Source organism: Trematomus bernacchii, unplaced genomic scaffold (assembly GCF_902827165.1).
Source record: "Trematomus bernacchii unplaced genomic scaffold, fTreBer1.1, whole genome shotgun sequence".
Classification (NCBI taxonomy): domain Eukaryota; kingdom Metazoa; phylum Chordata; class Actinopteri; order Perciformes; family Nototheniidae; genus Trematomus; species Trematomus bernacchii.
This window is the reverse complement of record NW_022987790.1, coordinates 884356-899125: the sequence shown is the minus strand read 5'-3', so window position 1 is coordinate 899125 and position 14770 is coordinate 884356. Positions and strand designations below refer to the sequence as shown.

The following is a 14770-nucleotide window of genomic DNA, read 5'->3' as shown; positions in this document are numbered from 1 at the left end:
TCTTTGGTCTCAGGTGGGTGTGTAGCGGCCTTTAAAGCTCTCTGGTATTTTGAGCAAAACACTTCATAGACATGTTTTATATATATATCTATGAAGTGTTTTGCTCAAAATACCACACAGATCATTCTAGCCTCAAACCCCTCTATTTCAGCCTGTTACTAAAGAGCTGATTCTGGGTCTGTAGCTTTAAAAAATAAATAATAATAAATAAAAAAAGACGAGAGCTCATTCAGGAGAATTCTACCAGCAGATAATCAGCAAAAAAGATAATTCTGACTTAAAGGGGACCTATCATGCAAAATGCTCTCTTTTCCTCCGTACCCAAATCTCTAAAAACGGGGGAACAACGGAGCTGATCCAGATTTGCGTCCGATATGACGTAATATCTGAAATGTGGACCCACGGCCCTATCAGAAACGTTGCTATCAGAAACAATGCCCGACTATTTTGGACGTAATATGGTCGGTGTTTACATTAGCATCGCTAACACTCAGAGCTAACCTGTACTGGAGAGCATGTGTGTGAAGAAGCAGGAAATAAAAAGGAACTCACCTTGTGGTATAACCGGCAAGAGAGAAAGCCTTTGAGCTCCATACTGTTTCAGAGAGAATCCTTGATAATCCATGATATGGCGTTTCATCACGGCAGTATTTAGTTTAGACAGTAGCTGCCGGGTCCCGCATGAGCTCAGACCCCTCCTTTTTTATTTTTTAAAGCTTTATACCCCAAATCAGCACGTTTGAAACAGGAAGTGAAATAGAGGGATATGAGGCATGGCTAGAATGGGTGATCTGTTTGGTATTTGGAGCAAAACACTTCATAGACATGTTTTTCATATTTTTATATATATCTGAGACCTATGCTATTGCCTAAAGATAGCATGATAGGTCACCTTTAATTTAGATGTGAATTGTACCTGGATTTAAAACAAAAAGTGGTGGAAATAGTAAATAAAATACTGACTTAAATTTGATCTATTAACAAAAATTCTGGTTGTTTTTGGTGACTGATCTCAAGACAGAAACTCAGCTAAATGCTGCCGTCATGAAACTCCACATCCTGTTCCAAACCACATCAAGGATTATTATGAGTTCCCTTTTATGTCCTGCTTGTTTCTTTTAAGTAAACGTAAAGTGGTTGATGTCACTTTAAGTGAATGAAACATATCATTACTTTGACCTCTCACCTTTGTTGAGGTCCAGCTCGTGGTCCTCCTCGTCTTTCTCCTTCTTCTTCTTCTCCTCCTCCTGTTTCTCCTTTGAGTTCTCGTTCACGTTGTCGTTGGAAACCCACTGGATCTCCCCTCCCGTCTCCTGCCACTCGCCGCTCTTATCCAGCGGGGGCTTCGGCGCCTCCTTGATGAGGTCATCAGTCTGCGCCTCGGCCTTGATGGCTGCTCGCTCCCTCTGGAGGAAGAGCTGAGGAAGAGGAGGATAAATAAAATAAATAAAATAAATAAAATAAATAAAATAAAATAAATAAAATAAATAAAATAAATAAAATAAATAAAATAAAATAAAATAAAATAAAATAAAATAAATAAAATAAATAGATGCTAATGTATACCCCTGTAATTATGTTGTGATGTCCTTTTTGTTTTCTGTTTGTTTTTATATGTGTAACTCAATGTACCGCAGGTCTCCCTTGTAAAAGAGATCGTTGATCTCAATGGGATTTTTAACCTGGATAAATAAAGGCTACAAACAAACAAATAAAATAAATAAAATAAATAAAATAAATGGAGGTGCATACCTGTACCAGCGCTGCGATGGCGCTGAGCGTCCCGGTGCTGGCTAATTCCTGGAGCGGGTTGATGAGGACGGTGGCGTCGCAGGGACCCTCCATCTCCATCTCCATCAGGAAGTACTTGTTCCTCGCACTGTATTCCACCAGATTAATCAGCAGACCCAGACCCTGAAAATGAACAGAACACAGTTCAACACTTCATTATGACTGTGTGTGTGTGTGTGTGCGCGTGTGCGTGTGTGTTCCTCACCAGCACTCGGATGTCGAACCTCTGCTCCTGAGGAAGATACTGAGGCACTTTGAGGACACAGTTCAGCGCCGTCAGGATTAAATCCTCCTGCTCTCCGGTCTTCGTGCTGCCCCACTCTGCACACACACATCAAAACACACACTCACGGGTTAACACACATCAAAACACACACTCACGGGTTAACACACACTCACGGGTTAACACACATCAAAACACACACTCACCGGTTAACACACATCAAAACACACACTCACGGGTTAACACACATCAAAACACACACTCACAGGTTAACGCACATCAAAACACACACTCACAGGTTAACACACATCAAAACACACACTCACGGGTTAACACACACTCACAGGTTAACGCACATCAAAACACACACTCACAGGTTAACACACATCAAAACACACACTCACGGGTTAACACACACTCACAGGTTAACGCACATCAAAACACACACTCACAGGTTAACACACATCAAAACACACACTCACGGGTTAACACACACACGGGTTAACACACATCAAAACACACACTCACGGGTTAACACACATCAAAACACACACTCACGGGTTAACACACATCAAAACACACACTCACAGGTTAACGCACATCAAAACACACACTCACAGGTTAACACACATCAAAACACACACTCACGGGTTAACACACACTCACAGGTTAACGCACATCAAAACACACACTCACAGGTTAACACACATCAAAACACACACTCACGGGTTAACACACACTCACAGGTTAACGCACATCAAAACACACACTCACAGGTTAACACACATCAAAACACACACTCACGGGTTAACACACATCAAAACACACACTCACGGGTTAACACACATCAAAACACACACACACGGGTTAACACAAATCAAAACACACACTCACGGGTTAACACACACACGGGTTAACACAAATCAAAACACACACTCACGGGTTAACACACACTCACGGGTTAACACACTTTAACAAAACTCATTGTGTGATTCTTATTTGCTAATGTTTATCTCTATTTACTGGCTGTCACGTCTTTGCTAAGCTTGGGAAATGTTCTTAAGCAGATTTGTTGCAGTGTTAGTAACTCTGAGCACCAACAGTATGACCGTGTGTGTGTGTGTGTGTGTGTGTGTGTGTGTGTGTGTGTGTGTGTGTGTGTGTGTGTGTGTGTGTGTGTGTGTGTGTGTGTGTGTGTCCTCACCGTTGTCCTGTGTGAGGTTGACCAGTACTCCGATGATGGCTCTCATGCAATCCTCCACAGCTTTCCCCACGGCTCCGTCTGAGTTCAGCTCTCTGCTGTAGCGCTGGATCATCGCCTCACACCTCCGCAGCAACCTGACACACAGGAGGGACAACAGACATTAGTCATTTGTCTCGTTAGACAAAATCTAAAAATTCTGACTTTTTGAATACTTAAAGGTGGGGTAGGTAAGTTTGAGAAACCGGCTCGAGATCGCTAGAATTTGAAAATACACAACCGGAGAAAATCTGCCACTTCCTTACAGAGCCCCTCCTCCGACACACACGAACGCGCACATGACCAATGAGGGCACGAGATAAGTTTGTGCACAGATGGAAGGCTGACAGGCAGGTAGGCCATCCAGTTACTTTAGCCGGGCCGGCTCAGATGATTGGTCGTGCTTTTTACAGTACTACAGCTTCCACAGATGATATTTATTTATGGATTTTTTGTCAAAGCACTTCAGATATTCATTGCTATCGGGATGTTAAGAGCATTCCATGGAATATAACAAGTGTATCTCGAGCCGGTTTCTCAAACTTACCTACCCCACCTTTAACATTTTTAATAATCACTGGTCAGCGGCTTGAGCTTCAATCTCAGGATCCATGTATACACACAGAATAAATTCAAAAAAAATATGAGAAACTGTAAATATATATATATTATTGTTATTATTTATTTGTTCTCGTCTTTCATGTTTTTTTATGTATATACTTTGGATTGAAGATTGAGCAAAAGGATAATTGTAAAAATTGTGACAGGGCAAAAGTGTGAATACGTTTGTATAAGTTATAAATAAAAAATATATAAATAATAATAATAATATTAATTCAAATGTGTACTTGGATGTATATTTTGTCAATAAATGTACACAACTACTTCTTTCCATCGGTCTCAAACTAAAGTGATTTAACCCTAGTTACTGGTTTATCACAAACACACTGGACTCTGAGCCAGCTGTCGCATCTGGATCTCACACAACAGAGCAGCATTCACACACATTCAGACACACACTCAAAGACACACACACATTCAGACACACACTCTCAAACACACACACACACACACAGAGAGAGAGAGAGAGAGAGAGAGAGAGCAGGAGGTCAGCCGCCTGATGTCTATAACTGAATTAAATCTAATGACAGAGCAGAAACCAGAGAGAGAGAGAGGACAGAAGACAGAGAAAGAAAATAAGAGTTTTTTGTTGTACATAAATGAAGGCAAAGTAAGAGAGGAGGTAAAACAGAAAAGACACATTTACAGGTTTTAAGAGTGAAATTCGGCTAATCTTAAAAAGATTAAAGTTCAAATGTAATATTTTCCTCTGTATGAACGCTGAAAGGTGTCATTTTCTTTTAATGAACTATAGTTTGTGTGCAACAGTCAATAAAGCAACTTTTCTTTTGTTGGAGTTCATGAGATAATTTTAGTTATTTGCAGATAAAAAACTTAAATATTTAAATAAGTCAAAAGCTGCAATAAACCAGAATTACACCTTAAGATATGATTGAGTCCGTCAAGACCGGTTCCCACTCCTGCTTGTAGTCAATAATAAAAAGGACTTGTCTCTGTGTGTGTGTGTGTGTGTGTGTGTGTGTGTGTGTGTGTGTGTGTGTGTGTGTGTGTGTGTGTGTGTGTGTGTGTGTGTGTGTGTGTGTGTGTGTGTGTGTGTGTGTGTGTGTGTGAGATTATTGAATTAGCTCTGCAGACAGCTGAAAGACTCGGGGTGATTTTGGGTTGAAAAAATAAGGACAGCGGAAACAGAAGAGAGAAGGGTGTGTGTGGAGGCTGTGGCTCAGTGGGATAGTGCGCTGAACTTAGTGTGCTGAACTTTGAATCAGGGGATAGCAGGTTCAAACCCCACTGCAGTCAGCATGTCGTTGTGTCCCTGAGACACTTCACCCCAAATTGCTCCTGTGGGGATTGTCCACAGTATTGAGTATGTTAGTCGCTTTGGATAAAAGCGTCTAACAAGTGACATGTGTGTGTGCGTGCGTGTGTGTGTGTGTGTGTGTGCGTGCGTGTGTTAATCGAGTTAACAGGCAGCTGAACTTCAGACTGAAACAGCCTCTCTTTGTTCGGGGGTTGAGGCTCCGGTCGTTTCTCTGATTCTGTGTTCATGACGCCCGATATTTATATTTTGGAATATATATATATTTAATATAAAACAAGAGCAACTAAATGATGTGATTACCTCAAACTAGGTCGTCATGTTTTGTGTTTTGGGCTAAATTTGTCTCCAGGACGACGAAAAACCACGGGCCTGATTTTTATAAAAGTAGGTGTAAAGCTGCTTTCATGTGGTGTCAGAATTACCATCAGATGTGTGTTTTAAGTTATTCTAAATATAACTATTATCTTGATAAAACAAGCTGTCACCTGACCAAAGAAAATAGTTTTAATCACAAAACAATAGTATATATATTTTCGAGAGTCAAAAACATGCCTATTTATTGCATCACTTCAGATGATTAGAATATAAAAAGATATAGATTATGGTGCATTTGTATTAAAACTGCCGGTATCTGATGAGGTTTGAACAAAAGCACCGTCATGTGTCAGAAACACTGGAGGGCAGAGAGGGAAGGAGACGGGGTCAGAGGTCAGAGCTGTGACTGACAGCATGTCACCAGCAGGAAATCAAACAACAAAACCCTGATAATGAGATTAATACACACAATAAGCACCAGACATACTGAGACACACACACCCCCACACCCACCCACACCCACACATTTATAAAGACACACACCCACATTTATAAAGACACAGTCTACACAGTACAGCTGCAGAAATCAAGGTTTACATTTTAAACTGAAACAAATCGTTTTTTTTTGTTATATTTCTACGTTTTCATGATCAAATATCCACGAAAATGTAATTGATGTGTTGATACACAAAGTCTTAGCTATAGAACGAAGTCCAATTGACGACACAGAGGAAGTGTGTCCAACATTGATTCAACCCATTAGGTTTATTGGCAAAATGTGTGTGTCTGTGTGTCTGTGTGTGCGTGTGTCTGTGTGTGTGTGTGTGTGTGTCTGTGTGTGCGTGTGTCTGTGTGTGTGTGCGTGTGTCTGTCTGCGTGTGTCTGTGTCTGTGTGTGTGTGTGTGTGTGTGTGCGTGTGTGTGTCTGTGTACGCGTATGTGTGTGCGCGCGCGAGTGTGTATGTGTGTGTGTCTGTGTGTGTGTGTGTGTGTGTGCGTGTGTGCGCGTGTGTCTCTGTGTGTGTGCGTGTGTGTGTGCGTGCCTGTGTGTGTGTGTGTACACGTGTGTGTGTCTGTGCGTGTCTGTGTGTGCACATGCGTGTGTGTGCGTGTCTCTGTGTGTGTGTGCTCACTTTGCAGAGGAGATGATGAGTGATGAGTCTTTGTAGGCGATCAGGTAGCTCTGGTTCTCTGGGTTGTGGTCCGTAACCTGAAAAAAAGACACACACTTTACCTGAAAGCTACTATTATAACGTTATATATATATATATATATATATATATATATAACGTTATAATAGTATATATATATATATATATATCAAGTCTATATTTGTTCCCTGGACAGCACTTTGGTCAACTGAGGTTGTTTTAAATGTGCTATATAAATAAATATAGATTGAAGCCTTCCTGGAGTTTGTAATAAAACCCTGCAACAGTAACCCTCATCTTAAAGTGTAACATCATACAAACTGTTGTACGTACGCTCTCTAACACCCGTAAGCAACGCTCGGCTCCCCACAGAGACGACACCATCTTCTCCTTCTCATCCTCCTGGTTCAGGTTCTCCACACAGTCCCCCACTGCAGAGGAGGAGCAACAACAGGGTCAGAACACATCTCTATCATAATCATGTGATATAATACATTATTTTAGATATATTATATATTTATATATGTATATTTATAAAGTCTTAAAGTTACAACCGGCCCTTTGAGTGCAACCATAATGCTGATGTGGCCGGCGATGACACTGAGTTTGACCCCCCTGCTCTATATAATCACTAGCCTCTCTGTGGAGTACCTTTATCCACGATGTGGTCCAGTCCTCCCAGCAGCCGGAGCTCCTCTTTGAACCAGTCCCCCGCTCGCTTGGACGTCAGAGACAGTAACGTCTCCATCGCCAAGTGACCCGTCTACAGGGAGAGAGGAGGGACAAAAACAAGTCAGATTCAATATCGACTTGTTTTATATATAAATATATATAAAGAGAAAAAGCATTTGAGCTCCATACTGTTTCAGAAATAATGCTTGATGTGGTTTGGAACATGATATGGCGTTTAATCACGGCAGCATTTAGCTGAGTTTCTGCTGGGAGAGTTCTGAGCAGGCATTAGCTCCCCCCCTACTGACCCAGAATCAGCACTTTAGTAACAGGCTGAAATAGAGGGGATGAGGCTAGAATGATCTGTTTGGTATTTTGAGCAAAACACTTCTCGTGCCGCTTTCACACCGACGCAGCTCCCGGTCTAGCTCTGGGTCGGAACCGGTTTTTCTTTACAGGCCCCGTTTTGTTCACACCGCCCAGAGCCCGAGTGGTGCTGCGTCATTGCGTCATCGTTTGCGTCATGACGTAACCGTTTACGGGACTGCTTCATAAAGCCAAACTGCGTGGAAACCCCTCACATCAACAACAATGGCCGATTGTATTGAAGCGCTGCTCATTTTGCTTTGTCGAAACCAAATGGAAATAATCGGACGACTTCACCACGAACTTTCCATTCGTCACAAGCGACTTTCAAATGTTCTTCACAATCAACAACGACGATTACGTAGGAGAAAGAAGGTAAGCATACGTCCTATTCGATGGCGTTAGAGCTAGCTGTTGTTAGCCTCTGCATGCGCCAAGCTCAAAATACCGACCTTTGCAGCATTAATTACTTCAGGTATAACATTAAAACTGATTCTCAATGTTATTTCTACAGATCACGTTGAAGCTGGCGGAAAGGCAGCATTGTAGTTGTTGTTCAGGAGGGTGATCCCGCCCCCGCCCCCGCCTCCGACGTAAGCGTGACGTATGCAGTTCTTGCTTTTAGACTAGGGCTGTGCGATTATGGCAAAAATCATAATCACGATTATTTTGGTCAATAATTGATATCACTATTATTAAAAAACGATTATCCATTTACTTTGAAAACATCCATCTATTGAAAAAAAAAAATTGGAACAGTATGTTTTTAACAGTTGATTACCCTGAACTTTAAGTATAATTAAACTAAAAAACCCAAAAAAAATTATGAAATATTTTTTTTTTAATAAAAATAAGAATCGTTTTATTTCAATTACGTTGTTTTCATAATCGTTGCAAGCCAAAATCGTAATCGAGATTAAAATACGATTACTTGCACAGCGCTATTCTAGGCCGACAATTTTTTCGAGCTTGGTAAGAACCGGTTTTCGGGGAAAAGAGCCGGCTCCGCTCCGCTGCGGCGTGAACAGGAAAACCCGGTGCTTATCAGGCTCTAGCTCCGAACCGGCCCTGGAACCGCGTTGGTGTGAAAGGGGCAACAGACATGTTTTTTATATATCTGAGACGTATAATAATGCCTAAAAATAGCATAATAGGAGACATTTAAATTGTGCAAAACCATGAAGAGCTGCTGACAGAACACGATAACATCAGAGGTTGTTGTGTGCAGGGTTTCGTACCGTGATGTTCTGCAGGTCCAGGTGTTTGTTGTGCACGGTGTCACACAGCTTCCGGATCTTCTCCTTTATCTTGGCGATCTCTCTGGCGCTGAACTGGGCGTCGGGGTCGGACACGGCGCCGGGCCCCTGGTCGTGGTCCATCTCCAGCAGCCGGATCATCAGGTCCAGACAGGATCGATCCAGGTCCATGTTCAGACGGTCCCGACTCAGGATGTACATCAGCGTGGCCGTGCACAGAGCCAGGTTCTGCTCACAGGAGAGGGGGGGGGGGGGGGGGGGGGGGAGGGAGGACTTTAATTATAGTTACAATAGTCCCTTCCAATAGAGTGCATGTTATATGTTCAGTCTGAATTAAAGAAAGGCTTTAAAAGTGTTTATAGTGTTCTGAAATGTGCAAGATCAGATCTTAGTATAAGGAAGAGAGATGGGAGTTCAGCAGGTGTGTGTGTCTGATCCTCACCGAGTGTTGGGGGGCGTCGTTGAGCGTTTTGAAGACCTGAGCCACCTTCCCTCTGGCCCTCAGATGCATCCTGAAGCTCGGCATCGCACAGCGCGTCGCCAGGCTGATCACACTGCACACACACACACACACACACAGCATCAGCACAGAGTGGAGAGAATAAGAGAATACCGCATTGACGCGAATATATGATTTTTTCTAGAAGAAATCTGAAAAAGAGGGTCGTCTGATATTCGGGGTCTAGACTTTTCGATGTAACAGATCGCGCCAAACGAGTTTTAAAGTACGGAAACAGTTCACAGCAACAGGTGGAGAGAGAGAGAGATGGAGAGACACAGAGACCAACTGGATCAAAAGTAGGCGAGTTAATAAACAAGAGAGGCGAAGTTACGAGAGAGAGAGAGCATCATAAAAGGGTTCAAGGAATGCTGCGTATCAAATGCCACGGATGGCAGCGAGGAAGACGTGATGGGAGTGTTTACATAATCTATATTATATGATCATGTGTTGTAAGTCATGCTCATGAGTTTCATCCTTTTGTTTATTCAAAGAAACCATGAATGTGCACATGTCTGTCTGCAGCGTTCACACAAGATTAGAGATTAATACAATTAAAGATAAAAATCGAATTATATTCAGTTAAGTAACTTTAAAATAAGAAATGAATTACAATCAGGCTATATGCAGGAGTCCTTTTCAGTCCCTGCTAGAGAGGTGGTACTTTCATGGGGAGGAAAAAGTTCCAATTTCTGATTGGCGGGGCGAATTACAAACCACGCCCCGTAAAAGTCTGAAAAGTTTTGTGAAGCCGCCATTTTATTTGCTCGCATTAGCATTATTAGCATTAGCATTAGCCCCGCGCACCAATGGAGAGAGACTAACTTATGGCATAAAGAATGGGAGCGGTGGAGTGATGAGGAGGTGTCGGCGCTTCTGGCGATTTACCCGGGGTGGGGGGTGTATTTGATCTGTTGCATCTCCAGTATGTATTTGACTGCTCAGTTGCATTCTGTGTGATTATTCTTTATAATGTAAACTTTCAAAAATAAAGTGTTCAAAAATAAAATAAAATAAAACATATGTACACATTAGATATATTTACATAATAATAATGAACGTGCTCACCTGAGGCAGCGCGTGTTGAGCGGCTGTCCGCTCTTCAGACCCGTCGCCAGGTACTCAAAGTCGTCCGTGAACTCCTGATTTTCCCCGAACTCCACCACGTCGTTGAAGTGCTTCACGTGCTGCACCACGGTGTAAAGCTGCAACACAGAGGCGGTTCAAGAGATCTGATGATACCTGCTCTCTCATCTTCAATGCTAAGTAACTTTAAAATAAGAAATTAATGTTTTTCATATGTGATTCGTTGGAATGTGTTTTGGACTGATGAAATGCTTGATTATAGTGAAATGGAAGTGCTTTCGTGTACCTCTTTGTGCTCTTTGCGGCACTTGAGTGCAGTGACGGTGTCCTGGTACAGATCCGTGGGGAGGGTCACACATTTAGTGACTTTAGGGGGAGGGGGAGGAGCTTTAAAGAGACCGTCGTCCTTATGAGCCGCTGATGAATCCTTACTGGATCCTCCTGATGCTGGAGCCTGGAGAGGAGGAGGGGGGAAGGAGGAGGAGGGGGGGAGGAGGGAGAGGAGGATATTATTATTTATTTTTATTTTTCATTTAATGACTTAGTTTTTCCAAACATGGACATTCAGTAAACAAAAAACAAGACAAAGAAACACGCCTTAAACCACAAAACAGGTTTTTTATGTGAAGGAAAAAAATATATATATAATTAAATATTAATTAATTCAATTATTTATGTTATCTATATTAAACTGCATGACACAACACACATCAAATGAAATCAGAACGTACATAAGAGAGGCCGGTATGAATAAATATTAGGGCTGTCAGTCGATTAAAATAGTTAATCGCAAATGTTCTAAATGCACCTTAGAGGAATATTTTTGAAATAATGCGCTGTGCAGTCGACACGTTGGATGCGATCCGAATGATCTAACGCAGCCCCTCGTCCTCCACAATGTTAAGCTGTAGCCCCCCATTTAGCTATCGCTGTTGTTGTCCAGGCGTCTCCCCGGCAAACTTTCAAGCGTGGTCTGCCGCAAGCGAGCGGCAGGAGCGGGGCTGTCAGCATCAGCTGGGTGCTTGGCTTGCTGTTTAAAACACCTTTTCTTGTATCCATATCTCTCGCTAGAATCTCCCACCATCCAACTAACAACAACAACAACAACGTCAAGCCTTTGGGCTCTTAAACTACGGGGCGGGCCGAGGACAAGTACACATGCGTTAATCGCACAATAAAATAATTAGTGGCGTTAAGAGAAATTTGCATTAACACGTTAACTTGACAGCCCTAATAAATATACATTATACCAAGACCAGTGACACGGTGTTGCCCTCATGCTATATCTCTCTAGAGAAACCCTGATATCAATATATGACATTATTTATTTATTTATTCCACACATGGCAGTTATTTTAAATCAAAACATGTACACTTATACTGGTTGTTTTTTTGTTTTTTTTATAGTGCATGGTGGAAAGGAGCATACATTCTAAATATATGATATAATTACGACAGAGATGAATATGTGAACTCACAGGAGCCGAAGAGACGAAGGTCTGCGGAGCCTCTTCTTCACTTTCCACCGCCCAGTGCCGCGCGTTATACACAGCTTTAGTGGGAGACTGAAGGAAACACAGAAAACACATGTTTAACATCAGAGACAGGACACAAAGACATTATGTTGTTGTTCTTACAGTTGTGTGTTGCTGTGTCACTATGTAAAGAGTCCTTAGTGCTGTTTAAGTACTATACAAATTATACTTTTTTTTATTAGAGCTAAAAAGGCTCCTTGATCCCAGGGGGAAAATTAACTTTTATTATTTATTTACGACCTTTTTTTAAGCAAGTAAGTAAGTAAGCAAGTAAGTAAGCAAGCAAGAAAGTAAGTAAGAAAGCAAGTAAGTAAGCAAGTAAGCAAGTAAGTAAGTAAGCAAGTAAGTAAGTAAGCAAGTAAGCAAGTAAGTAAGCAAGTAAGTAAGCAAGAAAGTAAGAAAGTAAGCAAGTAAGAAAGTAAGTAAGAAAGTAAGCAAGTAAGCAAGTAAGCAAGTAAGTAAGCAAGTAAGCAAGAAAGTAAGAAAGTAAGTAAGAAAGTAAGTAAGTAAGTAAGAAAGTAAGTAAGCAAGTAAGCAAGTAAGCAAGTAAGCAAGCAAGAAAGTAAGAAAGTAAGTAAGAAAGTAAGTTAGAAAGCAAGCAAGTAAGCAAGTAAGCAAGTAAGCAAGTAAGCAAGTAAGCAAGTAAGTAAGTAAGCAAGCAAGTAAGCAAGCAAGTAAGCAAGAAAGCAAGTAAGTAAGTAAGCAAGCAAGTAAGTAAGTAAGCAAGCAAGTAAGCAAGAAAGCAAGTAAGTAAGCAAGCAAGTAAGCAAGAAAGCAAGTAAGCAAGCAAGTAAGCAAGCAAGCAAGCAAGTAAGCAAGTAAGTAAGAAAGCAAGCAAGTAAGCAAGTAAGTAAGAAAGTAAGTAAGAAAGCAAGTAAGCAAGCAAGTAAGCAAGCAAGCAAGTAAGCAAGTAAGTAAGCAAGTAAGCAAGTAAGTAAGCAAGCAAGTAAGCAAGCAAGCAAGCAAGCAAGTAAGCAAGTAAGCAGGTAAGCAAGTAAGCAAGCAAGCAAGCAAGCAAGCAAGTAAGTAAGTAAGCAAGTAAGCAAGTAAGCAAGTAAGCAAGTAAGTAAGCAAGCAAGCAAGTAAGCAAGTAAGCAAGTAAGCAAGTAAGCAAGTAAGTAAGCAAGTAAATCAAATCAAGTTTTATTTATAAAGCACATTTAAAAGCAATTTTTGGTCGAGCCAAAGTGCTGTACATGTAATAAAAACACATTACTACAATCACAATAAAAGACAATAAATTACAACAGATATATATAAAAAATAAAAATAAAACACAAGGAAAAGTCAGGAGTCGTGCTCCGCTCTGACTAGAAGGCCAGAGAGAAGAAGTGTGTTTTTAGTGTAGATTTAAAAACCCCTAGGGTCTGGGCCGACCTCACATGGAGGGGCAGAGTGTTCCAGAGCCTCGGGCCAGCTGCTGAGAAGGCTCGGTGCCCTCGGGTTTTAAGCCTGGTCTTGGGCACTACCAGCAGCAGCTGGTCAGCAGACCTTAAAGCTCTGGCTGGGGTGTAGCACTGGAGGAGTTCAGCTATATAGGCCGGAGCCAGCCCATTAAGTGCTTTAAAAACAAATAAAAGGATTTTAAAATCAATTCTGAACCAAACTGGAAGCCAGTGTAGTGAGGCCAGAATTGGGGTGATGTGGTCATGCTTTTTGTGGCCAGTCAGCAAATGTGCAGCTGCGTTCTGGACTAGCTGCAGGAGTTTAATTGAGGCCTGGTCCATACCCACATACAGAGCGTGGGGGAAGTAAGTAAGTAAGAAAGCAAGTAAGCAAGCAAGCAAGCAAGAAAGCAAGTAAGTAAGTAAGTAAGCAAGTAAGTAAGCAAGTAAGTAAGAAAGCAAGTAAGCAAGCAAGTAAGCAAGCAAGTAAGCAAGTAAGTAAGCAAGCAAGTAAGCAAGCAAGCAAGTAAGCAAGTAAGTAAGCAAGTAAATCAAATCAAGTTTTATTTATAAAGCACATTTAAAAGCGATTTTTGGTCGAGCCAAAGTGCTGTACATGTAATAAAAACACATTACTACAATCACAATAAAAGACAATAAATTACAACAGATATATATAAAAAATAAAAATAAAACACAAGGAAAAGTCAGGAGTCGTGCTCCGCTCTGACTAGAAGGCCAGAGAGAAGAAGTGTGTTGTTAGTGTAGATTTAAAAACCCCTAGGGTCTGGGCCGACCTCACATGGAGGGGCACAGTGTTCCAGAGCCTAGGGCCAGATGCTGCGAAGGCTCGGTGCCCTCGGGTTTTAAGCCTGGTCTTGGGCACTACCAGCAGCAGCTGGTCAGCAGACCTTAAAGCTCTGGCTGGGGTGTAGCGCTGGAGGAGTTCAGCTATATAGGCCGGAGCCAGCCCATTAAGTGCTTTAAAAACAAATAAAAGGATTTTAAAATCAATTCTGAACCGAACTGGAAGCCAGTGTAGTGAGGCCAGAATTGGGGTGATGTGGTCATGCTTTTTGTGGCCAGTCAGCAAACGTGCAGCTGCGTTCTGGACTAGCTGCAGGCGTTTAATTGAGGCCTGGTCCATACCCACATACAGAGCGTGGGGGAAGTAAGTAAGTAAGAAAGCAAGTAAGCAAGCAAGTAAGCAAGAAAGTAAGTAAGCAAGTAAGTAAGCAAGCAAGTAAGCAAGAAAGTAAGCAAGTAAGCAAGTCAGTAAGTAAGTAAGCAAGTAAGTAAGAAAGCAAGTAAGTAAGCAAGTAAGCAAGTAAGTAAGCAAGAAAGCAAGCAAG

The 14770-nt window shown here is 41.7% G+C and overlaps 1 protein-coding gene across 1 annotated transcript in view; it reads right to left on the bottom strand.

The window, feature by feature from the left end:
* Nucleotides 1-1186: 1186 nt before the first annotated feature.
* LOC117497650 (wings apart-like protein homolog) overlaps nt 1187-14770 on the bottom strand; it is a gene marked incomplete at its 3' end in the record, with an annotated part of 31777 nt that continues 18193 nt past the window's right edge. The window contains 12 exon segments of the mRNA XM_034149648.1: nt 1187-1418; nt 1753-1914; nt 1997-2112; nt 3219-3352; nt 6602-6678; nt 6953-7050; nt 7271-7382; nt 8896-9141; nt 9356-9467; nt 10481-10617; nt 10785-10952; nt 11977-12063. Of these exon segments, the coding sequence (XP_034005539.1) occupies nt 1187-1418; nt 1753-1914; nt 1997-2112; nt 3219-3352; nt 6602-6678; nt 6953-7050; nt 7271-7382; nt 8896-9141; nt 9356-9467; nt 10481-10617; nt 10785-10952; nt 11977-12063 (1681 nt within the window).